This window comes from Podarcis vaucheri (assembly GCF_965113315.1).
Source record: "Podarcis vaucheri genome assembly, chromosome: 7".
NCBI lineage: Eukaryota > Metazoa > Chordata > Lepidosauria > Squamata > Lacertidae > Podarcis > Podarcis vaucheri.
This window is the reverse complement of record NC_138765.1, coordinates 74,697,166-74,723,377: the sequence shown is the minus strand read 5'-3', so window position 1 is coordinate 74,723,377 and position 26,212 is coordinate 74,697,166. Positions and strand designations below refer to the sequence as shown.

The 26,212-nt window shown below is 46.2% G+C and overlaps 1 protein-coding gene across 2 annotated transcripts; it reads left to right on the top strand.

Annotated features, from left to right (window-relative positions):
• The first annotated feature begins 534 nt into the window (after positions 1 to 534).
• MMP23B (matrix metallopeptidase 23B) lies at positions 535 to 26,203 on the top strand. 2 transcript variants are annotated; one of them, XM_082230308.1, is made up of 9 exons: positions 535 to 1,832; positions 9,899 to 10,075; positions 13,045 to 13,190; positions 14,420 to 14,559; positions 16,481 to 16,648; positions 20,349 to 20,513; positions 23,426 to 23,536; positions 24,585 to 24,711; positions 25,103 to 26,203. In XM_082230308.1, the coding sequence occupies exons 2-9, from the start codon at positions 9,905 to 9,907 to the stop codon at positions 25,275 to 25,277; spliced, it is 1,203 nt and encodes a 400-aa protein (XP_082086434.1). In that variant the 5' UTR covers positions 535 to 1,832; positions 9,899 to 9,904; the 3' UTR covers positions 25,278 to 26,203. The 2 variants fall into 2 exon arrangements, with proteins under 2 accessions (XP_082086434.1, XP_082086435.1); XM_082230309.1 differs by lacking the exon at positions 535 to 1,832 and adding an exon at positions 4,589 to 7,339.
• The last annotated feature ends 9 nt before the right edge of the window (positions 26,204 to 26,212 follow it).

The window sequence follows — 26,212 nt, the reverse complement described above, 5'->3', positions numbered from 1 at the left end:
CTTCCAGTTTAGAGAATCCTCTATTTTAACAAAGCCATGATCCAATATGATAAATGTTGATGGACAGAGATTGTTTGTGTGTGTGTGTGTATGAGAGAGAGAGAGAGAGAGAGCGCACAGGAACTGGCTAAAAAAAACCCCCAAAACACTGAAACAGAAATATTCTTCTATGTTGAAGTGCAAATGTTTTTATTTCTTCAAAATGCCCAAAATGCCACACACAATCTAATGAGAGAGTTCTATTAAAAGTCGAGAAATAAAAAATGGAAAATGAATTGAGAAACAATTTCCCCCCTCCATCCCACCCTTGATTTAAGACATTTTCCATATCCCACCTCCCGGCCATGCCTAGTGCAAATGATTCAGGTGTTTAACATTGTCCTTGTGGTTAAAGGGAGCCTAATCTGGGGTTTGGTGTGAACTGAACGTTGGCAAGCCACAGCAAACACAACAGTCCCTTTCCAGAGAAAGAAGGATAATTTATTATGCTTTGGGTAGGTTGGGATGGGGGCTGAGAATGAAAGCCAACGTTCAGTTGTGTGTTGGAAAACCAAGGGTTGCTGCAACGTACCAAATTGAGTCAGCCATGCTCGTCCGAACTCTTAATGTGACTGAGTGTTTTTGCTTTCAGGGTCAAGCAGATCCTGACACAGGTCTGGTGGAAATGTGCAAGGCATTTGTTGAACCTTGTTTCAAAACTTCCCAGGGACTCTCTTTGCTAGGCTTGCCTTGCTGTTGGTCTCTGCGTGTTGCAGAGGATTTTAGCGATGGGGGGGGGCTACTGTTTTTTTATTATGTATTTTAGTTGGAGCCCCAAAAGGTGCACTCTCCTGGTTTTTCCAGTTTGCTCTGGGACAGTCCCTGAACGCTGGAGCTTGCAATCTGAAATACATGACACACAAGGAAAAAGGACTGGTGAGGGAGGAGGAACACAAGGCACCAATGTCGAAAATTACTATGATGGCCGGCTGGGATAAAATCTGCTCAGGTAGCCTGATTGGACACTTGCCTTGAGGACAAAGTTGAGGGAGGTCCAAAGACAGCTGGTTTCTCAGCAGAGGTAATGGAATAGCCCTGTTTCCCTTCTCTCCCTCAGCTCTGCCCTCATCTCATGCGCCTCTTGGGACTTCTTGTAAACACCACACAGACAGAATTACGTCGTCCAAAGCACCCCAAAATCCCTTAATGGCTGTATGTTTCACAAGCAGAGTAGGAGTGTTACACAGTGGTACTTCTGGTTAAGAACTTAATTCCTTCCGGAGGTCCGTTCTTAACCTGAAACTGTTCTTAACCTGAGGTACCACTTTAGCTAATGGGGCCTCCCGTCGCTGCCGCGTGATTTCTGTTCTCATCCTGAGGTAAAGTTCTCAACCTGAGGTACTACTTCCGGGTTAGCGGAGTCTGTAACCTGAAGTGTCTGTAACCCTAGGTGTCTGTAACCTGAGGTACCACTCTGTGTATTTTGATAAAAGGGGGCCTGCAGTAAAATGTGGTAGCGTAGGGTGCTCATTTCCTGGTGCCAGCCAGCCAGCCACCTGTCCATGCCCTCTTTGGGGATACTTCATTCACAAGAGGTTCCCCTATTGGGGGGGGGGGGTTAATTCATACTCTTATTCTGTGGAACTAACCACATGGCAATAGGTTTGGAAGTATGGGACCGTACATGGCTATTAACCAAGCAGAGGATCCTGAACCATACCCTCTGCCTCCAGAATGGCACAATAAACCATGGTTGGCATGACGTCCAGGTTTAACAAACACCAGTGCCTTTGCTCCTTTTGAAGCACTCCGGACAATATCAGTGAGATGGGTCGACTTGGACAGATGGCAAGGTGAGTGTTTTGTCTTCTTTTCCCTACCACTGTGTATGGCATTTGGCTGCAGAATTCAGCTGCCTTGATGATGTTGAGTTTGTGGGTGTGTGTTTTTTAAGTTTCTAGCCCTCATGGCTGAAATCTCAGAAAGGTGGCTAGTTAAGGTTTTCTGGGCTTTTGGTGGCGATGAGAGGCTTCTGTAGCCTGAGCAGCTCCTTGAGCCACCCGACAAAGAGCAAAACAAGGCAAAATCAGGAAGTGTTAATTATATTGTATGGAATTTGCAGTTGTGAGAGAGCTTTGAAAGGGGGCCAGGAGGACGGCCCACCACGCTGAGCCTGGATAGCTAAGTTGGTTAGAGCGTGGTGGTGATAATGCCAAGGTTGCAGGTTCAATCCCTGCAGGGAGCACTGCATATTCCTGCATTGCAGGGGGTTGGACTAGAATCAGGGGTCGCCTGGGCCAGTTCACTCCATGCCCCCGCGATTTCCGACATGCGTCTGTGTAGACACAATTTCCTGTGTCTCTGCAGATGCGATTTCCAGCACCGTGGAAGTGAGTCCCTGTGCCGCGCTGCGACAGTTTATCGCAGCGCGTGGGGACTCGCCGAGTGGGTGGCTCGTTTTGGGGGCGGCTCATGGGCCGGTTAAATGACCCCCGTGGGCCGCTTGTCGCCCATGGGGCTTAGGTTGCCGACCCCTGGACTAGATGATCCTCAAGGTCCCTCCCAACTTGATGATTCTATTATTTATTTGCCATTTACATGCTAAAAAGGCTTACTGCTGTTACATCATCATAATATAATATCTAATAAATTACACAATTTCAGTAACATAAGTAAACGGTGCCTCTTCAACCTTAGCATTTGGCACCTGAGGGACATACATTTTCAGCACCTGCTCTCTTCCTGTGACTGCAATTTGTTTTAATCTGAATTTTAAATGGTTGCAAGCAACCCTGGGGCCTTTTTGGCGTAGGGTGCGTAATAAACGTGATTATGGCAGAGTGCAAGAACGCCCCTGTCGTCCGCGATCATATCGGGGGAGCATCACCGAACAGCTAATGCAGCGGAACGATGTGTGGACGGGGCTGTATGAATCTGGCATTGCAGGGGGTTGGACTAGATGACCCTTGAAGAGCCCCTCCTACGAATCTGGTCAAATCCGCCACCAATGCACCATCACTGTGTCAATGAAACACTGCACGAAAAGACATTGGTCCGGGGGAGCCCTCGGGTGTCGACTGCATCTGGTTTTGCAAGCTCTTCCCTTTGCCGTCTCCGTCCCTGGCCAAACCTGCAGCAAATTGTTCTTCCATCACTTAGCCCAATGCTAAGATGTGTGGCTTGAGTGAACAAGCGCAGAGTGTTCGGAGACCATGGACAAGTAGTTCCCTTTCTCTGCCCATCTGTGAAGGGCAGGCGAAGTCGGGGTTAGCCTGCTGTGAAGAGGAAGGCAGGGAGAATCTCCTCCCTGCTCGGTTTTTGTAGAACGGAAAAACCCGTGGTGCGATCAAGCAGGTCCTGCCCTGGAAGGCTCATTACAAAGCCCCGGGAACTCGATGTTTTGTGGGTTGGATTATTCCGGCTCTCGCTGCGTTTTCAAGCTTGCCAAAGGTTTCTCTTTTTAATGTCAAGGTGGACCGCATCTGGGGGAGTCTGGCTTATTTATCCTGTCCTGGGGGCGGCCTAAAAATGTCATTGATAAGTCTTTGTAAGACTTAGAATTGGAAAAGATTGCTTCCTCCTCTGGGCACAGCCCATTCTCTTTTATGTTTGGCTTTCCTAGGGGAAAGTCGTGCAGCGGCATCCCTTCGGAAGCACAAAATGCCACCTTTGAATAGTGACCACCTGCATTTCCTCCAGATAGATGTTTGTTGGCTTTATTTTGCTGAAACAGATTTGAGAGTTCCGCTGGCTTCTCGCCCTTTGCACTGCGATGAGCCGAGGAGGAGGAGGAGGAAAGTCGTGGCCTACCTTGAGAAATAAGTAGCAAAGAAGGGAGTGAGGGTGCTAGCTTGGGCCCAATGCCCAGGTAAATGGAAGGGATGTTGGAGAAGTTTGATGAAAAACAGATGCTGGAGCAGAAAATCCCAATGTTCAGAATTGAGTCAGTGGTTAGAATGTCAGAGTAGGACCTGGGAGACTACCACTACAGTGGTACCTCGGGTTAAGTACTTACCGTAATTCGTTCCAGAGGTCCGTTCTTAACCTGAAACTGTTCTTAACCTGAAGCACCTCTTTAGCTAATGGGGCCTCCTGCTGCCACCGCGCCGCCAGAGCAAGATTTCTGTTCTCATCCTGAAGCAAAGTTCTTAACCCGAGGTACTATTTCTGGGTTAGCGGAGTCTGTAACCTGAAGCATATGTAACCCGAGGTACCACTGTACCTGTAAAGTAGCTTCTTAAAGACCACCAACCTTTTCCTTAGGAGGAAATCTTTTTTGTGAATTGAGAGAAATGTATGCGAGTCTAATTGTGTCCTGCCCATGTATCACTTTTTTTCTCCGGCCTGGGCAGTTTTAAAATGGGATTGGAAAATCAGCATCTCTCTCTCTCAGTTACTGCTAGCCATGATGACTAAATGGAACCTCCAGCATCAGAGGCAGTATATGGGTAAATAGCATGTACTGCTAATGAACAATATGAGTACGTTGTTGCCTTCATGCCTTGGCTTGTGAACGTTTTCTGGGAACATCATTCTAGCAGAAAGGATGCTGTGCTGGACGGAGCTTTGAAGAAAAGCAAACCTCAGTGGTTGTGCATCTCTCTTGAATGCAGAAGGTTCCAGGTAGGGCTAGCAATGATTAAATGAATCATGTAAACAAAGATGAAATACATTTGAATGGTAAGTAGGTCTGCCAGCAACTATTAACAGCTAAGTATATGGTTAAGAGTGGATCCTCCTTGTACAGGAGCAGGTTACCTCTGAATGCCAGTTCCTAGGGAGAAACACCAGGGGGCAGCAGACTTGCCTCCTTGCCTGCATATGAGCTGCTAGAGGTGTCTTAGATAGCTGTGGTTGCAAACAGGGCAGTGAATCAAAGACATAAACTGTGTTTCTGTTCCCCGCAAGCAGCTGGTTTAAGTCTCGATGTTTTTCTCTGTAATTTCTGTCTGCATTTCCGTTCTAATCTCAGATATATTTTCGAGCCTGCTGCTATTGACGAAAGAGAGAAAGAGATTTGTTTGTGAGTTGTGGATCTGCATAATTGTCTGGGACATCTTGTCCCGCAAACAAATTTTAAAATTCTTGGAATTCTCTTGACGGAAGACGTTTTCTCCATTGCTCCTTAGATTTTTGTTCTTTATCTTTTGCAGCCCTTCCAGCCATATGTTTTCCTTGTGCATTCATGATTATTTGTGTTCGCAATGATGTGAGGGGCAGTTTCAGGGCTGCTTTCCACCTGCAAAGGTTTTGAGGTCAACCCACCGCTTCGTTTCCAATCAGTGCGTGTGATGTGACTTCTGCTGAAATCCTCTAACTTTTTGTGCCACAAATTTCCCAGGGGTTCTTGTTCCCCTGCCCCCACTTTTGTTGTCCTGTAGTGAAATAGTGTGGCAACATTCGGGAAGTATTGCAGAACCAACTAATAAAGCAGAATTATGTGGGGACGGTCCAGTATATATCTACCACAAATGCACTGTTATTGCCTCCATGACATGTTCCCTCAGTTTCCAATATTAAGTTTCATTTCCACATTGGTTTGCAGATTGATCGACTTCCTTAGTCCTCGCGCAAACCCATCAGCGTGTTAATGCAACTTTCTCCTGACGTACACACAAATTTGTCTGCATTGTTGGCTGATGTGCTCATTTTGAGCATTCAGTGTCCCCTAAAAATAACAGATTTTTGTATGTTGCGTTCACTGGCGTATGCATTTTTGAATGCACACTTTACCATGGGATGCACGGTTTTTTAACAAAACGTTACCTGGCATTGCAAAATTCGGAGAACTGCAAATTTTGAAGAAATGTTGCATTTCAGTTGGTTTATTGTTTCAGAAAGCGTGGCTTAAGTAGGTTGACCTGTAAAGGGGAACTGACTCAAATTCCATCCACAAATTACCACAATACCCAGGCCTTTCTCTTATAACTCCATATGACCTTCCCTCCCCACTGTCTTTTCTATCTCGCTTCTTGACACAGGACTGAAAAAGACATGCGAGGTTGCAAGGAATATTTTCCCCTCTCCTTGGGCCAAAATTAAATTGAGCTGGATTCAACAATCATTGAGAACTGGCCAAGTCAAACAGCCAGATGTGAAAATTGAAAGAAGGGGGGGAAAGGTAGAAACTCTCATTAAAGAAGGGAGAATTAAGAATAGCCTGTTGTGCAGCTTATGTAATACCATTTACCATGGCTGTGTGTCAAAGCATCTAAACACAGCCAGCCTCTCTTTATAATAAAAAAAAAAATGGAGAAAGTAACAGCATGGTTCAGTTAAGGACAGGGCTGTTTTCCATCTTTTGGGGCAGGCCCCGGGCTGGTATAGAATCAGGGGATAGAATGCAGTGCAAAGTGTTATCAATTTTCATTTTTAAAGAAAGCCTGCAGGTTCCTAGTCCTCATTATGGTTAGGAAGATAAGCCTAACTCCTATTTACGATCTGAAGATGTAAACTTTTGACCTGGGGATTCTACCACCTCTCTCTGAAGCATGCTTAGGCCAGATCTAAGTTTCTTTGGTTTTAAATGACCATGCTTATATTATAGGCTTTAAAAAGAAAAAAATGCCCATGATTCTTTAGCAGCTTAATTGCCCAAGCCTGCAAAGCACTGTGCACGTATGATGTTGCGGCTCGTGACTTGGCCAAGACGGCCTCGTGATTTGGATCAAAAGGCCTGGTGGGCCACATCAGGCCTATGCGATGGGTGTTGTGCAAGAGTGCTTCAGGCTTAGCACTCATCTCCTATGCCCACATCGCAGACTTAACCTTGGCGGCTTGCCCAGGCTTTGAACCCCGCTCAGACATCTCTGCCCACTCAGGCTGCAAGCTGCACCTCATACAAGTCTCATCTTGCCACCCTTTCAATTTTTATCAATTCCCTGCAAGGGAGGAGAATTGGGGCTTGTTTTCCCAGGCGCCCACCTATCTTTCTCAATTGCTAAACCTACACAAGCTCCCCCCAAAGTCCCTTTCTCCATCTGATTTCCCCCCTGGCACACACACCTCCCAGCTGCAATGCCCGCTGCTTGAACACCAGAGGTTTTCTTTGGCTAGCGTGCCTTCAGAGCAAACATCTCGCTTCTCCTGACTTTTTTTTTTTAAAAAAAAACAGAGCCAGCATCCCTCAACTTCATATTAGGAGCTGTGTCTGTCTCCGCCTCAAAGCACGAGGGGAACGAGAGAGCTTTGCTTTCCAAGAAAGTGCTCTCTGGCTTGAAAGAAAACCGTTCCACCCTCGCCTTGGCGTGAGCATGACCCTAACCTGCCCAGGGATAGCAAGCCATTTCTCTTGCTCCAGGGAAACTGCAGCCTTTTCTGCCTGTCTCAGATTGAAGGAGGCTCCAAGGGAGAGAACTGGGTAATGGTTTCTTATATCTCCTCATTGCTTCCTATAATCCTCTTTCTTTTATTTTTACCCTGCTCTGGGGTGGCACCAGTTTATGGCTCATCACTGATGGAGCAGAGAAAGGGAGGCAGATCAGCGAGTAGAGCCTTACACGCAGAAGGTCCCGGGTTCAGTCTCTGCCATCTGCAGGTATACAAGAAGCTTGCCTTATAATAGGTCAGGCCATCTTGCTCTGTGCTTCCCGCACTGACTGGCAGCAGCTCTCCAGGGTTTCTCTCCCAGCCCTAGCTGCTGATGCCAGGGATCGAACCTGGGACCTTCTGGGTGCAAGGCAAACACTCTGACACTGAGCTACAAGCATTCCCTGGCCAGGCTGGGAGAGTCCTATCTGAAACCCTGGACAGCTGCTGCCAGTCAGTGCAGACAACACAGAGCTGGATGGACCCAGCAGTCTGACAATGGCAGAGGGCAGATTCCTATGCCCCAGCCCCCTTTTTTTTTCAGCCCCTCCCTGCAAGCAGCTTGGCGGCACCTTTTGCAATACCCACCAGGTCTCAGAGCAACACTCTGCTCTTCCAGGGCATCAGCTGGGAGTTAAAATGAGTTTGGTGGTTCCCCTCAAACCAAGAGCTTGCTCCCAGCAGCTCAGGGCAACGCATAAATCTTGCTCCCCGCTGTTTCTTGTGCTCACAACCCCCCTGTGAGGTAGGCAAGGCTGTGAGATGGCCACTGGCCTAGAGTCGCCCGTTGAACTTCGTCAAGGCAAATCCAACCGTTAGGTAGAGGCAACTGCAGTCAAGTTGTAGGTGCTACACAGCAATGGTGGCAGCCCTGCTTCCACCAAACTGTTTCTCTGGAGTCCCCTTCTGTCAGAGGACAGAGCTATGTGCATCCCTTGGCCTCACCTGCTCCCCATATCTATGCTGCAGCAGTGAAGGGCACTGCCCCCTTGCTAAGACTGACATAAGTTTCCTCTCCCTGTCCACTTTGCTTTATATGCATGCATTTTTTGGGAGGGGTTTGTGTGCCATCTTGACCTTTGCTTCAAGCAACAGACTGGCTAGCCCCAAACCTCCTGGCTGAGCAAAAATCTGAACTCAGCTCTCCCTGTTCCTCATTCGGACATTCTAACCACTATACCACACTGTCACTCGGCACCACCCCAAAATTATTTGCTTTCAGTTCTTCATATTTCTACTTTGCTTTGCGGATTTTTAACCTTGCATTGTCACCTTGTTGCGAAACCCGCCCTGGGACCTTCTGGTAAAAGGTGGGGCAGAAATCGAAAAAATCAAAATCTGCATCCGTATTTTGGACGGTTGTTCAATTTCTGTGCATTTGGACACCTCTTAAGGTGAACCACATTTTGCACGACGGTCCTGAGATCGAGGAGCCGGTTATCACTGATGTCTAGAAACAATGGGAAGCCATTTTGAAACAAGATGGCGGACCTAACCTTTTACAATCACATTGGTTTTATCCAAATTTTGTGTGATGCTTCCTGAGATCATGGAGCTGCTTTTCGGCTACGTTTGGAAGAGAGGGCTGTCGATGGCTACTAGACATGATGTTTACGTTCTGCCTCTTCAGCTGGGGGCAGCAGTGCTTCTGGCTGGAAACCCCAGGAGGGGAGAATCCTCAAATCTTGCTTGCTGCTTTGCCACAAGCATCTTGTCAGCCACTGTGAGAACAGGTATCTGGATGAGATGAGCCCCTGGGCTGATCCGGCAGGCTCTTTTTGAGTTCTTAACTGGGCGCCATTTTGAATCAAGTTGGCGGGTCGAACCTTTCCAAATCCCACCGATATTAAACAAAACACTGTTTTTGTTCTGTTTCTTAGAACTCCCGAGTCACACTGGGCATGAGGCTTCTATATAATAAGAATAGTAAGAATAGCAGCGGTTGCTGGCATTGCCCTGGATCTCCTTGTTTTCTTTCTTTGATCCAGTGTTGTTTACCAGCTTGAGCAACCAGATGAAACTGATGCTCCTACTGGTCTCTGCCCACCCTGCCTTCTTAGAAGATGCCGGTCAATGAACAACACATTTCCTAACATGGAACATCCCCCCGATGAAATATTCCAAAGGGAAACTTCTGAATCTGGATTCTGCTTCTGCTTTCCATCCCACCATTTTCTCCTCCCCTCCTATACTCCCCCCCTTTTTTTTAGAGCAGGGTGTCATTGCATAAATCGCCTCCTTGCTCCAGCTGCTGAGCTGCCTCTCTCTCTCTTTCTCTCCTTCTCTTCTCTGAGCACAGCTGTTGGGCTGTCCAGTGGTGCCCCCCCCTTCTCCCTCCTCTGTTAACAGAAAATCACAGAGTAATATGAAACGGCTTGGCAGGAGCTGATTTTATTTTTTATAAAAAAGAAAAGAAAATCCTCTTGGCTCATCAAACCAAAGTTTAATGTAAAGTCTACTCCTCTCTTCCCTCCTGCCCCCCACTCAACACTCCCCTCCAAATAGTTTTGTCAATTTCCAGCAAAGTTTGCCACTGCTGCAGACACGGCCTGCATCGATTTCTCTCTTTCTTCCTTCCTGCTGTGTTGCATTTTTGTTTTTTAAATTAAAGGCAGGCATGGAGCATATGGAAAAGTTTTCCGCCGGCTTTTCTCGTGGCTTTCTACCAACGGAGAAGCAGAGAAGCCCTAAATGGCCTTGCATCTTGAGTTTCTTATGCATTATTCCGCTCCTGGGTCTACTGGCTGCTCGGGAAGGTTTGCTTGAGACGAAAGCAAGAGAGACTGAGGTAAGATGCGACCCGTTTTCTTCCAAATATTGTGTGCTGTTTTAATATCCTGCCTTCCACCCCACCCCAAATTAGCTCAAGGCGGTTGTTTCATCCTAACGACAGCCCTGTAGGGTAGGTTAGACGCAGAGATTATGATTGACCCAAGATTGTTCTACTGGACAGGGATTTGAACTCAGGTCTGTTGCATTTCATCATTTATTTTTCTTTGCTGTGTGGTCATATTCTATGGAATGGGAACGTTAATATTTGCTCATCTGTTACATTATATCTCATGGTGTTGTGGGTTTGTTTGTTTTGTTGCAAGGAGGTCAAAGATTTGAACTCGGGTCCTGCATCCCCGTCCACTGGGCAGAAGAGACGGCAAAGAGTTCAAGTATTGCCTCTTCACATTTCATTTTTAGATTCCTGGCATGGCAGAAAAAGCTTCTGATGGGGTTAACAGTGCATGCTTAAGTAGAAGTAAGGCCCACCGATTGAATTTATTACTCCACACACCTCTCAATTTTTTAATGGTTTCAACTACCTTGCAAGGTAGATTACGTCGACAGACAGCAGCTGGCCCAAGATTGCCAACTGATCTTTCAGGGCTGAGTGATGGGTTGAACCTCAGTTTCCCCAGACAATTACCCTCCGTGAATTAATTAGTCTAATCTTTTAAAGCCTTCCAGACTGATGACTATCAAAAATTCCAGTTTAAAGGTACATTGTGTGAAGAAGTCCTTGCTTTTTGTCTGTCCTCAATCTTTTAACACCCAGCTCCTTGGGATGGCCCAAAATCTAGTATTATGGAAGAAGGAATGGAGAAGCCTCTCCTGAACCACTTTCACCATACTTTGCAACATTTTTATACACCTCTATCCTGCCCCTCTATCTTGCACACCTCTCCTTGTCACAAAGTCCAAATGCTGCAACCTTTCCTCATGGTGTGTGTGTGTGTGTGTGTGTGTGTGTGTGTGTGTGTGTCCCCACCCCCTTGATCCTTTTGGCTTCCTTTTTCAGAAGCTTTTCATTTCTGCAAGATCCTTTTTTTTCGTGGGGAGGGGACCAAAAATGGAAGTTTCACACACTTCTTTCTTTCTTTCTTTCTTTCTTTCTTTCTTTCTTTCTTTCTTTCTTTCTTTCTTTCCTAAAGATTTGGGCGTGAGATCAGACTTTTGACCTACTTACAGAGGCATTGGAAAAGCACATGTCTGTGTGCCCTATATAAGTTTCAGGACAGATCCTAAGCTAGAGAAGAGTCTTGTTTCAATACGGCATTTCCCCTTCCTCACTTCCGCAAGGGGTAGGACGTTTCAGAGCCGCCTGCTTTTGTGAAGAGAGTGCAGAGTTGGGAGGGAACCGAAGGATCATCTAGTCCAACCCCAGCTGCAACGCGTTGCTAATCGAGCCGGTTTATTACAACTACACAAAGGAGGCAAACAGACAAGGAGTTCAAGATAGCTTGCTCTTACTTCCCCACCCTCCATTTTTGCCTGACACCAACCCTGCAAGATAGAGCAGGGTAGGGCTGAGTAGCAGCAACTGGCCCAAGATCACCCAGTGGGCTCTGTAGCCAAGTGGGGATTAGAACAGTCTAGGCTGGTCTGTTAGGGCAAATGAGGCACTGCCCCACTAACCTCAGCCTGCCCTGGGGCAGCTCCCGACTGATATTTACTTCCATCCAATCCAGGGGGTGCCCCTGGCTGCCAGCTTCCTCCCCCTTGGTCTTGCCCCTTGTACAACTCAACAGGGAGGAAGAGGCTGGGGACAAACATAGACTTAGTTGCCTCGGCCAGTAGTTGCTCTGGCGCCACCTAGTGTTGGCCTCCCTACCTTCCAACCTACCAGCCTCCAGTGGGCACCAACCACCCCTGGATTTCAAGCCTAGTATTTAGAGACAAGGGACGCAGGCGGCGCTGTGGGTTAAACCACAGAGCCTAAGACTTGCCGATCAGAAGGTCAGCGGTTTGAATCCCCGCGACGGGGTGAGCTCCCATTGCTCAGTCCCTGCTCCTGCCAACCTAGCAGTTCGAAAGCACATCAAAGTGCAAGTAGATAAATAGGTACCGCTCTGGCAGGAAGGTAAACGGCATTTCCGTGCGCTGCTCTGGTTCGCCAGAAGCGGCTTAGTCATGCTGGTCACATGACCCGGAAGCTGTATGCCAGTTTCAGATTGGGGTCAGTTTACAAAAATGAAATGCTGGTCGGAGTTAGTTTAGCCCTCAAACCACCTTGTTCTTTAGACTGTCACCTAGTGGCAGAATGGCGACATTAGCTTTTTCATAAAAGAAAGAGGCGTCCCTTATAGTCTTCTTTTTGCCTCCCAATGGACTGTTCTGTCTATTGGTATATCTGTAGCAGGGCACGTGTACGTGGTTCTCCCTCCATTTTATCCTCACAACAGCCCTGTGAGGCAGGGTAGGGTGAGAGATAGTGACTGGCCCTCGGATGTGGAAGTAAGAAGGCTTTGTTTTCCTTTTCACTCTGTGTTCATCACAGGCCTCACGGTTTCCGTTCAGTTCATCCTCCACCAAAAGCCAGGTTATTAGTCTCACTGTCCACTGTGGCAAAATCACATGGCTTCCATAATTAATAGTGTAAATGATGTTATTCCACCCCCATTCATTCAGTGCAAAGGAAACACATTGCAAATTGGGCCGTGAGGGGCCGAGTAATAAATTACGTATTGTTTGCAGATGGAACAACATATTGTTTGCAGACCGAGCAAAAACAGCAGATTCTGATTGTATTTGCTGGATTGATTTCCTTTCTGGCCACGGAACAATTTTTCTGTTTCAGTTTTCATCCGAATTCTGTGGCATTCCTACCCACAGTCGTCCTGGTGTGAATCATAGCTGAGTTGGGTCCATCACTCTAACCGCTATACCACGCTGCCTCTCACGTAACGGGGACCCAACCCAGAGGCTTTGGTGCAAAGCTGACATGCTGAGCTCTCCTCCTGACCTGCTTGGCTTGGCTTTTTTAAGGCAGATCCTGCTCTTCGCAGTTTTCCTCCTGGAATTCCCCCTGCTCTCCGAGATGGCAAATTTCCACCCCATCCCCATAGCCGGAAGAAACGCTACACGCTCACGCCAGGTCACCTGAAGTGGGACCACTTCAATCTCACGTACAAGTAAGGCCAGGATTTGTAGAAATACCAATAGTTTTGGGGGTGGGGTCAAATACTTAATTTTTGCAATGGATTTTCTCTGTTAAATTACATTTACACCTGTTAGTTTTACAAATGTATATGCATTTTTCTGCATACCTCAAATACACATATTTTTGTTCTTTTGGGGGGGGGCTCGGCAAACTGCATCAGAGGCATGGGGATTTCAAAGTATAACCGCATTTTGATTTGGCTAACACTGGAGGAAGTGCAAATTAGGGTTTGTTTGGGGGAAATAAGTTGCAATGTAAATTTCTCTCCCCTTTCCTGGTTTGGATACTGGTTTCTGAGAAGGGGTGGAAATGATAATGGGGAGGGCTCTGTCTTCCATCCACACAGGCAATGCTGACTTTCTGTTTGGAAGGTGGGCGGACAAGGGAGCCTAGTGGGAAGGGAAATTGAATAGAGTGTGCTAGAAAGGGGCATGGCTGGCTGCAGTTCTGAAGACTTGGAGGGCCACAGTTTCCCAGCCCTGGTCTAGGCTGCAAGTCAATGTTTCAAACAGGAGGTGTTGGGATTTAATCAGGCACCCTTTGCAGGGATCTGTGAGCCCCCCCCCAACTCTCTGTTTTTAAATATGATTTTTATTTATGATTTTCAATTTTATACATTTTACAGTCATTTTAACATTTTGAAACTCAACTTCCTTCCCCCTCTTTCTGTGGTTCCTTAAATTTATTTTTTCTGCATATTCCAAATTAACTTAACTTACTCATTTATTCATCTGTTTAAATATACATTCTTATAAAACTGCAGGTTATTACAATAAACCTTCCTGTGTCCTTATCTGTTTACAGTTTATTTGCAAATATCCAATAAACCATTTCCATTATTTTATTTAAAAGTTTGCTATCTTGATTTCTTATTTTTCCGGTAAGTTTTGCCATTTTTGCATATTCTGTAAGTTTTTGTTATCCATTCTTCTTTTGTTGGGACAAATTCTTCTTCTTTCTATTTTTGGGCAAGTAACATTCTTGCTGCTGTCGTCGCACACATGAATAGATTTCTATACAGTTTGGGTAGTTCTGTCCCTATAATTCCCAACTTCCATCTCTCTCTATGTGATACGATGTGATCTTCCAAGCCTGGGTGGGGCTGAGCAGCCATTTCTGGTCGCAATCCCTCTGGTCTCTATTAGCTCAAACAGTTCCAAAGCTGTCTCTTATTTTCATTCCATTTCTATTTCCTTCCAGGATCCTGTCTTTTCCTAGGAACATCATCAACGAGAGCCAGACAAGGAAGGGCCTGTCTGCTGCTTTCCGCATGTGGAGCGAAGTCTCCCCTTTCAGCTTCCGAGAGGTGCCACCAAGGGCAGCCAGTGACCTAAAAATTGGTAGGGGTTCCTCTTATAGTAGGGGCGCAGGTGGCGCTGTGGGTTAAACGACAGAGCCTAGGACTTGCCGATCAGAAGGTCAGCGGTTCGAATCCCCGCAATGGGGTGAGCTTCTGTTGCTCGTTCCCAGCTCCTGCCAACCTAGCAGTTCGAAAGCACCCCAAAAAGTGCAAGTAGATAAATAGGTACTGCTCTGGCGGGAAGGTAAATGGCGTTTCCGTGCGCTGCTCCGGTTCGCCAGCTCCCTCGGCCAATAAAGCAAGATGAGTGACGCAACCCCAGAGTCAGTCATGACTAATGGTCAGGGGTCCCTTTACCTTTTACCTCTTATAGTGCTGGTTTCAGAAGAAAACTCTGAAAGAGTGATGGGGTGTGTGGAAACCCACAGCAACCCTGCTGAGGACTGAACATGCTCACTGGTTACAGAATGCTTTGTGTCAGGATGGAGGGAGGACAAGGAAGATGGAATGGAGTGCCCTAGCGGAGGGCATGGCTGGCTGGAACATACAAGGTGTGGCCAGAAAGTTTGGTGAATGGCCACAGAAATCGGACAGCGAGAAATATTCGAACCTTACAGGCCTTCAAAGTAGGCCCCCTCGGATACAATGCACAGTTGACAACGTTCGTAGAACTGTTGGAAACTTCTGGAGAAGTCCTCTTTTCGTACTGCTTTCAGTTCCCTCGTCACAGCAGCTTGGATGTGTGAAATGTTGGAAAATCTGTGTCCTTTCAGTGCAGGTTTCAGTTTTGGAAAAAGAAAGAAATCCGGTGGGGTCACATCGGAAGAATATGGAGGGTGGGAGAACTCAGTAAAATCAGTAACGATTTCACGTGGACTATGCAAATCTTCCGCCATCATTCAGACGGACAAACTCAATAACTCATGAACTCTGTCGACATTTGCCGCCATTCTGCTTGTCGATGGTCTGCCTGACTGAGGGTCATCTTCGAAGGTTTGCCGCCCATCACGGAAATGGTTAAATGCTTAAAGTTACCGCTTCATTTCCATACACAATTGTGAGCATTTTGTGAGTTTCCGATGATGACTGTATGTTTGAATACTTCTCGCTGTCCGATTTCTGTGACCATTCACCGAACTTTCCGGTCACAACTTGTAGAACAGCACTGCAACATTTTGTTGAAGTTCCCACTTCGATTTGGGGAAAGGGCACAGCTCAGTGGTTTTGCACTAGGAAGGTCCCAGGGTCTATCTTGGGGATTCTCCAGGTACAGCAGGGAAGACTCCCTGTCTCAAACCCTAGAGAGCCATTGGCGGTCTGTGTGGATGATGCTGAGCCAAATGGACCAATGGTCTGACTCAGACCATTAGTGCTTACTCTGGTTCCCACTGCAAGTGTTAGAAACCAAGGGCACAAGACACCAGCCACAATCCGTATCCATCCCATAGTTTCTTGAAAAATGCTCCTGTTTGATGCGCTTTCCCCCAAACCAGCTTCTGCATTTTAAGACACGCATGTGTATACAACCTCAGTATTAGGCAGCCATCTTGTCCGTTCACCCCGTCTTAGTGAGGACAGTGATGTTTGCTTCCTTGCACATATATTTCCACGACCCTAGGACATTTGGAACCATCGCAGAAGAAACAAGAAGTATGGACCGAGGCACTCGCTGAAAAATTATCTAAGGAAGTCAAGGCATTAGCCAGAAAGATAACTTTATGGTATTCTTTTGTTACACACGCAACAGGCTTTCACTCAGTGTTTTCCCACAAAGAAACTGCATTTGGAGGGTGCAGTGGGAAGAGGGCATTGTTGGATGTGGGGGATTTCATTTACTTTGAAAAATCAATAAATATTTCCCCTTTTCCTTTTTAAAATTAAACCGTTGGGCAGGCGGGGGCTGAGGGCAGACTTCCACTGTTATTAAGTGATCCCATTTCATCATTTTCATTTCTCCCCAGGCTTCTATTCCATAAACCATACAGACTGCTTGGAGTCCAGTATCCACCACTGTTTTGATGGGACAACGGGAGAGCTTGCCCACGCCTTTTTCCCTCAGACAGGCGAGATCCATTTTGACGACCATGAATACTGGATTGTGGGCAACACGAGGTTCAGCTGGAAAAAGGGTAAGGGAATCACGTGTCTCGATTCTTGAGGCTGACGTCATCATGTGTAACATTTGGTGCCATTTCACTGCCTTTCCTCATGGGATTTACACATAGCTCTTCTTCTGTGTGATTTTGCAGGTGCTTTCCGGTTTTGTTTCTTTCTTTCTTTTTTTTTAAAAACAAGTTTCTAGTCCCTTTGGTCCTGAAAAATATGCTTTCTTTCCCTGAAAAAATTCTGGACACTGCAGTTTTATCAGGGGTTTCTGGGACTACATTGCCCATAGTTATTGAGAGAAAGGATGTGCTTTGAATGTGCTGTGAATATACTGTGTGAACTCAGCTTTGTCGCATACATTATGCAAATATACTCAGTCATAATAAATGCAAATACAAGTCACAGGATTTCTCAGTCACTCAGAGGCCGCCTACAATCCTTCAGAGTACACCCCCCTTCAAAAGATCCTGGGAACTGTAGTTTGTTAAGGCTGCTGAGAATTGTAGCTCTGTGAGAGGCAAATTAAAGTTCCCAAGATTCTTGGGGGCAGGGGACATTGGAATATGCTTTAAGCCTATAATGGGTACACAGCCTCACTTTCTTTTCAGCACAGATATTTTTAAAATATTGATTTTTATTCTTGTTTGGAGAGGCCTGTAAGGCTCCTTACACTGTTTGGCTGGGAGTGGGAACTGTTAAGAACAAAAAGCTGCCTGCAATCCTCTTGAGTGGTTTGCTAGACAATTAAGATGTGCCCAGACTCTTCCCATGAGGAGCATCAAAGCTTTCTGATGCGTTGACCTTCGTTGGGGTTGACTTAGATTAGACAGCTTTTTCTCCCCTCCTAGTTCCACGTCTGTCTTGCCAGACATCGGGGGAGAAAAATGTCTGCGACGTGAGCTGACGAAGGAGTTCTGCACACAGAATGTTCCAGATTTAGGGGTAGCCGGTCCAGCTTCAGTTTTCAGTGACTCAGTGGGGCTGCTGCAACCACAGTTGCACAAACCATTCCCACCCCAGCAGAGATCCAGGCAGTTGTGCTATCAGTGGGGAGATGTTTTGCCTTGTTCCTTCCCTTGATTTCTCGTCCAAAAGAAAAGAAAAAGGGGGGAAGGGCTGTTTACATTTTTGTTCACTTGGATCACCAGATTTCCTGCAGACGTGGACATTTTGTGGGCAGCAGATGCCTCCATTACGGACCGGGTTGCTCTTTAAAAGGCTCTGCTTGACATTAAATGCTAAGCAGATGGGTCTTTAATAGGGACGGGAAATGGCTGCAACAATTGTTGTCCCCACCCCGGTCCAGCCACCTTTATTTTTTCAAACCTCCCAATTTTTTAACCCTACAACAGTTCTCACAATGTGACCAGATGGAGAATTTATGAGCTTTCGGACACATACCAGAACTTTAGGCCCTCCTAGTGTCCCTATTTTCCAGGGACATCCCTGATTTAGAAAAGCCGTCCCGGTTTCTGATTTGATCCTGAAATGTCCCACTTTTCCTTAGGATGTCCCTATTTCCATTGGAAATGTTGGAGGGTATCTGACCCCTGAGCCATCTGAAGGCAGCCCTGTATAGGGAAGTTTTAAAAAATGTTTAATATTTTATTATGTTTTTATATATGTTGGAAGCTGCTCAGAGTGCTGTGGCAACCCAGTAAGATGTGTGGGGTATAAATTATAATTATGGAATTGGGACATCCCTCATTTCATCAGAGAAATGTTGGAGGGTATGGGACTTTAGATTGGCGCACTTGACGCAGATCAAATAGCGTGGCAAACCTGCTTTTGTTTTTAAAAATCAACTTTGGCGGTTAAGAAATCTACAGTGATACGTGTTAAAAATTTGCAGTGGGTGAATGATTAATGGGGAGGCATGTACGGTGGTACCTCGGGTTACAGATGCTTCAGGTTACAGACTCTGCTAACCCAGAAATAGTACCTCAGGTTAAGAATTTTACCTCAGGATGAGAACAGAAATCGTGCGGCAGCAGTGGGAGGCCCCATTATCTAAAGTGGTACCTTAGGTTAAGAACAGTTTCAGGTTAAGAATGGACCTCCAGAACAAATTAAGTCCTTAACCTGAGGTACCACTGTAAAAGTAAATTGGGATGAGTGCTCAGGGCTTCTTTTCACCTAGAACTCACTGGAACTTAGTTCTGGCACCTCTCAGGTGGGTGCCATTGCCATTATTAGAGGAGGTGTTCATGATGAGTTCCAGCACCTCTCTTTCTAGAAAAACAACACTGAGTGCAACCGCCCTCTAAACAAGTGAGAATGAATGTGCAATAAAGCCTGGACATTGTCTAACTGCCTCATAAGATTGGTGCAAGCAGGTCAGGATGAATGCTGGAGACAGGGCTAGAAGAGAAATATGGGTCAGACTGCATTTAAAGGTGAACTTTCCTAATTCACACCGTTATTGCTAAGAGCTCTCAGAGCTGTTGGGAAGCCCCTCTTCCCTTCCCAGAGCTACAATTCCCAGAGTTCCCTGGGAAGAGAGATTGCCTGTTATGCCGCCCTGGGAATTGTAGCTCTGTGAGGGGAGATTTCTCCTCACAACTCTCTGTGTCCCTTAACAAATGACAGTTCCCAGAATTCTTGGGGGGGAAGCCATGACTGTTGAAAGTAGTATCACAGTGTTTTAAACTTATGGTGTGAAGGTGGCCTTAAGCTTTATCTATTGGAAAAGTGAGGCTAACCTTTGCCCTTGTCCTTATTGCTTGCTTTGTTCAACTTCCCATGACAGGTTGACTGCTAGGCTCATAGGAGACCCCTGGCTTGCCAGGCCCAAAGAGACAAAACCAGCCCACAAAATTCAGGTCATAAGTTCCTGGGTTGTGGTTTCCAAGCATGAGGTGGGTTGCTCTGACCAGTCAAACCCTCCATTAAAATCCAGAGCCGTGAAATCACTGGAGAGAAATGCACTTAACTGCCGGCTCTCACATCTTTCTGGTTCCACGCACAGATTTGCCAGACCTTGTGAAATGTGAATGGCTGGCTTCCACCTCTGAACGTCTATCCACATTCTGGCTTGATAGGGAAGGATTTCCCATGTGTCCTGAGATAGCTTTTTAGTATTTAGGAGAAAATAGAAAGGTGTTGCATCACCTTGGGGTTTATTGTGCGTAAACATCGGCTGGATCTATACTGATTTGTAAAAACGCTTTAAATAAAGTTACACAGCTCTCAATGCAATGTTACATTGACGGTTTTAAATTGTTCTTCAGAGCCTTCTGGTGTCACATGTTTATAACGCATTTATAACGTTTTTACTGACCAGTATAGATTAGTTCACCGCCATCACCACAGATTTCACAACTCCTCCACTTTGGGCCAAGGGTGGGTGGGAATGGACATTTTAAAGATTGCTTCTTGCCAACAAGGTATCTTGTCTCCAAATCAGATTGATAAAACCCAACTGGTAGATTGTAAAAGGTTTTGCTTGGCTTGCTCTCCATCCAACTCTCCTGACTGCTTCTGCTATGAAAAGGTGGCATCAACCCGAACTCGGAACCCCGGTGTGTGAGCATCATTGTGATCTCAGGTTGAAATTGGATTGGATTACATTACGCAGTACTGAGCTAGGTGGACCCAGTGGTCTGATCTGGAGAAAGGTGGCTTTGCACATCCGGTTGGTGCTCTGGTCTGTTGCGTTATTGATTTAAGGACACTGAATATTTACCCCCACCTTTCTTTCTTTCTCCCTCTCTCTCTCTTTAGGCGTTTGGCTTACAGACCTGGTCCACGTTGCAGCCCATGAAATCGGCCATGCTTTGGGCCTCATGCACTCGCTGGACCCCAATGCCTTGATGCACATCAATGCCACCCTGACTGGGAAAAACACCATTTCGCAGGACGAGATGTGGGGGATCTTCCGCCTTTACGGTGAGCGAGAGCATTGTTGGCTGCAAGGAGGGAAAGCAAGGACTCAACCAGCAATTGCATGGTTAAGCAATGTTAGCTCTTCTGCTGCCCTGTCCCTTCACGCAAGATGTGTTGGTTGCTGCATGTGCAAATTGGCATGAGAGGTGAGAGTGGAGACTGGCTTCTAGCTCAGTGGCAATGGTGGCTCCCTGGAGGAGGGGTTAAAAAGCCCTTTGTGGATTGGGTTCAGGCAGGGGAGGGGGCTCTTAGAAGTGGGAGGCTGAAAAGGGGCTAGATGATTAGCTTACAGGGGCCAAATGTTATGTTAAAGGTAAAGGGTAAAGGGACCCCTGACCATTAGGTCCAGTCGTGACTGACTCTGGGGTTGCGGCGCTCATCTCGCTTTATTGGCCAGGTCATGTGTCCAGCATGACTAAGCCGCTTCTGGCGAACCAGAGCAGCGCATGGAAACGCCGTTTACCTTCCCACCGGAGCGGTACCTATTTATCTACTTGCACTTTTGGGGGTGCTTTCGAACTGCTAGGTTGGCAGGAGTTGGGACCGAGCAACAGGAGCTCACCCTGTCATGGGGAATCGAACAGCCAAGCCCTAGGCTCTGTGGTTTAACCCACAGCGCCACCCTCGTCCCACAAATGTTATGTTATTTTTTAAAAATCATTTCATTTCTATCTTGCCTTTCTCCAAGGAGCTCATGGTGACATATAATTTATTTATTTATTAACTTTATAATTCTGCCGTTTCTCCAAAAAGGAGCCCCGAGTGGCAAACAGTGATAATTTTTTAAAAATAATATTAACATTATATTATAACATAATATTAAAATTAGAGCGTGGTGCTGATAATGTCAAGGTTGCAGGTTCGATCCTTTATGGGACAACTGCATATTCCTGCACTGCAGGGGGATGGACTAGATCAGGGGTCAGCAAACTTTTTAGCAGGGGGCCGGTCCACTGTCCCTCAGACCTTGTGGGAGGCCGGACTATATATTTTTTTTGGGGGGGGGAATATGAAGGAATTCCTGTGCCCCACAAATAAGCCAGAGATGCATTTTAAATAAAAGCACACATTTTACTCATGTAAAAACACGCTGATTCCCGGACCGTCCGTGGGCCAGATTTAGAAGGCGATTGGGCCGGATCTGGCCCCTGGTCCTTAGTTTGCATACCCATGAACTAGATGATTATTAGAGTCCCTTTCAACTCTGCAATTCTGATTCCTCTAGGAAAACACCTTTTAAACAATTCCCACACATATGGCAGGCTGTATGTGGCTCCCCATTTTATTCTCACAACGACCCTGTGTGGTAGGCTAGAGTGAGAGACAGGGACTGGCCCCAAGCTAGTCCTGCAAGGAGATCTTCATGGCTGTGTGGTGGGATTTGAACCCTGGTCTCCCAGGGACCTAGAGTTTGGCACTCTAACCACTACACAAAGCTGCCTTCTTGAGTGCCAGCTTGCCCGTCTTTTTGCTGCTTCCCTGCAGAAACGTGTTTACATCAGTGGCTCCCGCTTCTCTCCTGAAAGCAGCATTTATCCCTGCAGGCTTGGAAGTTACTGGCTCCAACTACCCCAGATTTCCTGAGGCTGGGCCTCTGAAAACTAGTATTGGGGAGAGAAAATGATACGTTTCTGGTCCATCATAGAAATTCTGTGAAATGCTATATTTACAGCTGAGGGTGAGGTGGGGTGAGGAGAAAACGGCCTGATGAGAACATAGCTCTGGCAGCGGAGAGATCAGAAACCAGCCTTGTTTTCCTACAGTTTGAAAAAAAGGTTGAATTGGCATTGCCGTCGAAGGACTGCTTTCTGTGCCACCTTCCCAGTCACACATTTTGCTCCTTCTATTAACAAGTGCCAATAACTGTGAAGCCAAAACGTGCTCCAGCTGAGCTTGATATTCCTTCCTTCCTTCTTCTTTTTTTTTTTGGGGGGGGGGGGGTTGTTCTAATGTATTATATGATCTTAGCCTTGCTGATGCAGTCAGGTTTATTTATTTCCTTCCCCTTTCTCCTTTGACCTGGGCATCTTTTAAGAGTCAGCGTCAGAAGGGAACCTGGAGGTAGGCCAATGTTCCTGCTCCACTCAGGATCTCCAGTGGCGGATGTAAAACATGGGGGGGGGGGCATTTTTGCAGACCCGCAGGGCGGATTGTCTCTTAGGGCCACCTGCCAGAAGTGGGTGGGACCAGAGGAAAAAAGTAGGCGGAGCAATGGATGCATGACTCTTAACCCTTTGTGCAGCAAGAGTCTTCTTACATTCTGGTGACCTGGCAAGTTTTCCACATACAGTGGTATCTCGGGTTACATACGCTTCAGGTTACAGACTCCGCTAACACAGAAATAGTACCTCGGGTTAAGAACTTTGCTTCAGGATGAGAACAGAAATCGTGCTCCGGCAGCGCGGCAGCAGCAGGAGGTCCCATTAGCTAAAGTGGTGCTTCAGGTTAAGAACAGTTTCAGGTTAAGAACGGACCTCCGGAACGAATTAAGTACTTAACCCGAGGTACCACTGTATCTTTGTAAATATGCTTCTTCCACTCAAACTATCCACCCTCCAAAGCATGCTTTTTCAACTGCTGGAACAAAGACAAATTAAAGACTCTGCTGAAAGAGTTTTTTCATGCCGGCTGGTTGCTACAGGAACCTTTACCCAGTAACTAGTGCCTTGAGCTTTCTTTCTTTCACCTCCCTCCCCATATCTTTTCCTTTTATGCTATTTCATAAGCCTGAAGGCGTGGGCTGTCTTACCACTGATATCTGTAAGCCACTCATGTATAGCCTTTCTCACCTGAAAAGCAGGATTAAAAAAATGCTTCCAATGTGGGTACAATTCCGTTGACAGGACCAACATCGGTTGAAATCAAAGCTTTTAAAAAGTTTTTATTGCCACCTTTAATGAATCTTCCTATTTCAGGATGTAAAGATCGAATCTTCATATGTCCTTCATGGACTCAGAAAGGCTACTGCAGAACGCGCAGGAAGTTTATGAAGAAAAATTGTCCATATAGCTGTGGCTTTTGCTCAGGTAATGAATATACTTTGCTTTGAATCTAGCATTCAATGATATCTGCTTCTAAAAGGAATATATAATATATTTATAAGCAATAGACGCTAGGGGAGAATTCGCTTTTGCTAGGCTGATAGCTTGGCCTGTCCAAGATAATGGGCTGATATTTTATTAATGGGAGCTAATGACAGGCCACATTCTCCCGATAGCTGGGAGTCTCTCTCTGATGTTTGGAATGCAACATCCAAGAGAGTTTAGGAAGATGGGATGCCTCGTGGGAAGTGATTCATAAATGATAATATGATCGTGTATATTTTAATAGAATATTTATATACCTTTACTCATTTTTTAAAAAAAAAATCTGAGTGGTTTACAACAACCACTCATGAAGCCATTAAAACATTTAAGATCAGATATCGGATAATTCTTGTTTGTTAATTGCCTGCGTAAGCCTGGAGGCATAGAAAAGTTTTCAGCAGGCATTTAAAAGCTGAAAAACAAGATGCCTGATGAATCTCTATGGGCTGAGTTCCCACATGACTGGGCCAATGACACTAAAGGCTGCATTTGTGTTGATTTCAAATTAGCATCACCGATTGGGGGAATGACCAGCTATGTATGCTCTTGCAGGTTATCAAACCAAAATATAAGGGTTCATGTGGTCCCTGAGCTGTTCAGGGCTTTGTTAAGACAAGGCCCTTGAACCTGGCTCAGTAGCAGTTGCTTCGGAGATTCTTAAGATGTGATTCCTGCACTGCAGCGGGGGCTGGACTAAATGATCCTTGGGGAGCCTTTCAACCCAGTGTTTTTTACACTGGCTGGCAGCAGCTCTTCAGGTTTTCAGATTAGGGTCTCTCAACCCTGCTGGGGATTGAACCCGGGACCTTCTGCATGCAAGGCTGATGCTCTAACCACTGAACTCCAGCCCTTCCCCGAGATTCCTCAATTTTCAAAATTAGTAAGACAACAGCAGGAAAACAATCGCGTAATCCTAAATCTGTAGCTCAGAGCTGACAATATGTCCTTTTTGTTTTGCTCTCCCTTCCCTTCCTTGTTCTGCCGGCAGAATTCCCGTTCCCAACGGTGATGCCGACGCCGCTTCCCCCGAGGATGAAAACGAGGATTGTTCCCGAAGGCAGGAACGTTACCTTCCGCTGTGGCCAGAAGATCATTCATAAAAAAGGCAAAGTTTAGTAAGTAATCTCACCTAGGGCTGAGCCAGACATGCATGCATGCCTCTTTAACTTTTTGGTTTGGAATGTGTGTCTGTATGTGATCTTTGGGAATCATTAGAATTGTGCAGTTGGAAGGAATCCCAAAGCTCATTTAGTCCAACTCCCTGCAATGCAGGAAAGCAGGTTACCTTGAATTAGGGACAACCAGCACCAGGGGTGACATAGAAAGCTGACTTATACTGAGTCAACCATTCCTTGGTTCCAGTCACCCTCTTGGGCACATGTTCCAGCTTGTCGATATCCTCCTTAAAATGAGGCACCCAGAACTGGACACAGGACTCCAGGGCATGGTTAAAGGGATCAAACCTGGTGAATATCAATCTTCCCCTCTTGCTTTTCCCACACACAGCTGGTATAAAGAGAAGGAGCTTCTGGAATACTCCTATCCGGGATACCTGTCTCTGAATGACGACCACATGAGCATCATAGCCAACGTCATCAATGAAGGGACCTATACTTGTGTAGTGAAGAAAAAGTCTCAGATCCTCACCACGTATTCCTGGAGGGTCAGGCTGAAGCACTAGCAGGGAAGCCTTCGCAAAGGACTTTGGTATAACCCAAGTGGTTCTGTCCCATGTTGGGTTTCCTCTTTTCTGCCTGTTGTTTTGTATATCTAACTTTCAGAAGTGCACCCGATCTTAAATATGGCAAAGCCCATCCACAGGTGTTGGCTTGGGCAATGTGTGGGGAGGCTGGGCCTTCCTCCCCAACAGATTACAGCTTCCAAAAGAAGATGAGTACACAATTCATCTGTTCTGTATATTTTAGTTTCAGCAGGTCAAAGAGATGGGAACTAGAATGGCTGTTTTGTTTTTCTTGCTACTGTTATGAAAAGATAGTCTGAAAATGTATTCGGGGGGGGGGCCCAAACAAAGCCCACACACCTGTGGACATCTACGTCTGGGGAGGTCCCAACAGCTTTGGGAAGTGGAAATGCCTAGTGGCTACCAGATGGAGAATAACTGAAATGTCACCTTGGTAATAAATTCAGCTGCACTATTGCTATTGCTGCAGTTAATATTGATTTTCCTTACAAAAGCGATGAAATGATAAGATGTAGAAGCAGGTTGGGGGGAACCTTTGGCCCTCCAGTTGTTGCTGTGCTACAACTCCCTGCTTGCTGCTGCTGGTGGGAATTGTAGTTCGGCGGCACTTGAAAATGCTACGTAGCTCCTAGGTGTAAAGATCGCGTATTCCTCAGAGTAACAAAAAAGATTTATCCACCATGAGCCATCAACTCTCTGATTTGCTTTCTGTGATGGCAACTCAAGCAAGCTTATTAGACACTGTCAAATTCCTTGCCTATGTTGTGATGCACTTATCCGTCAGTCGAGCCTCTTGAAGAGCTGTCTACAGCTTCTGGAAAGCTAAAGGACAGTTGATCCTCTAGGAATTTCACTGGTAAATTACTGCGGTTCTCCTGTTTGAATAAAGTGCTTCCTGGCTCTGCCGTCATTCT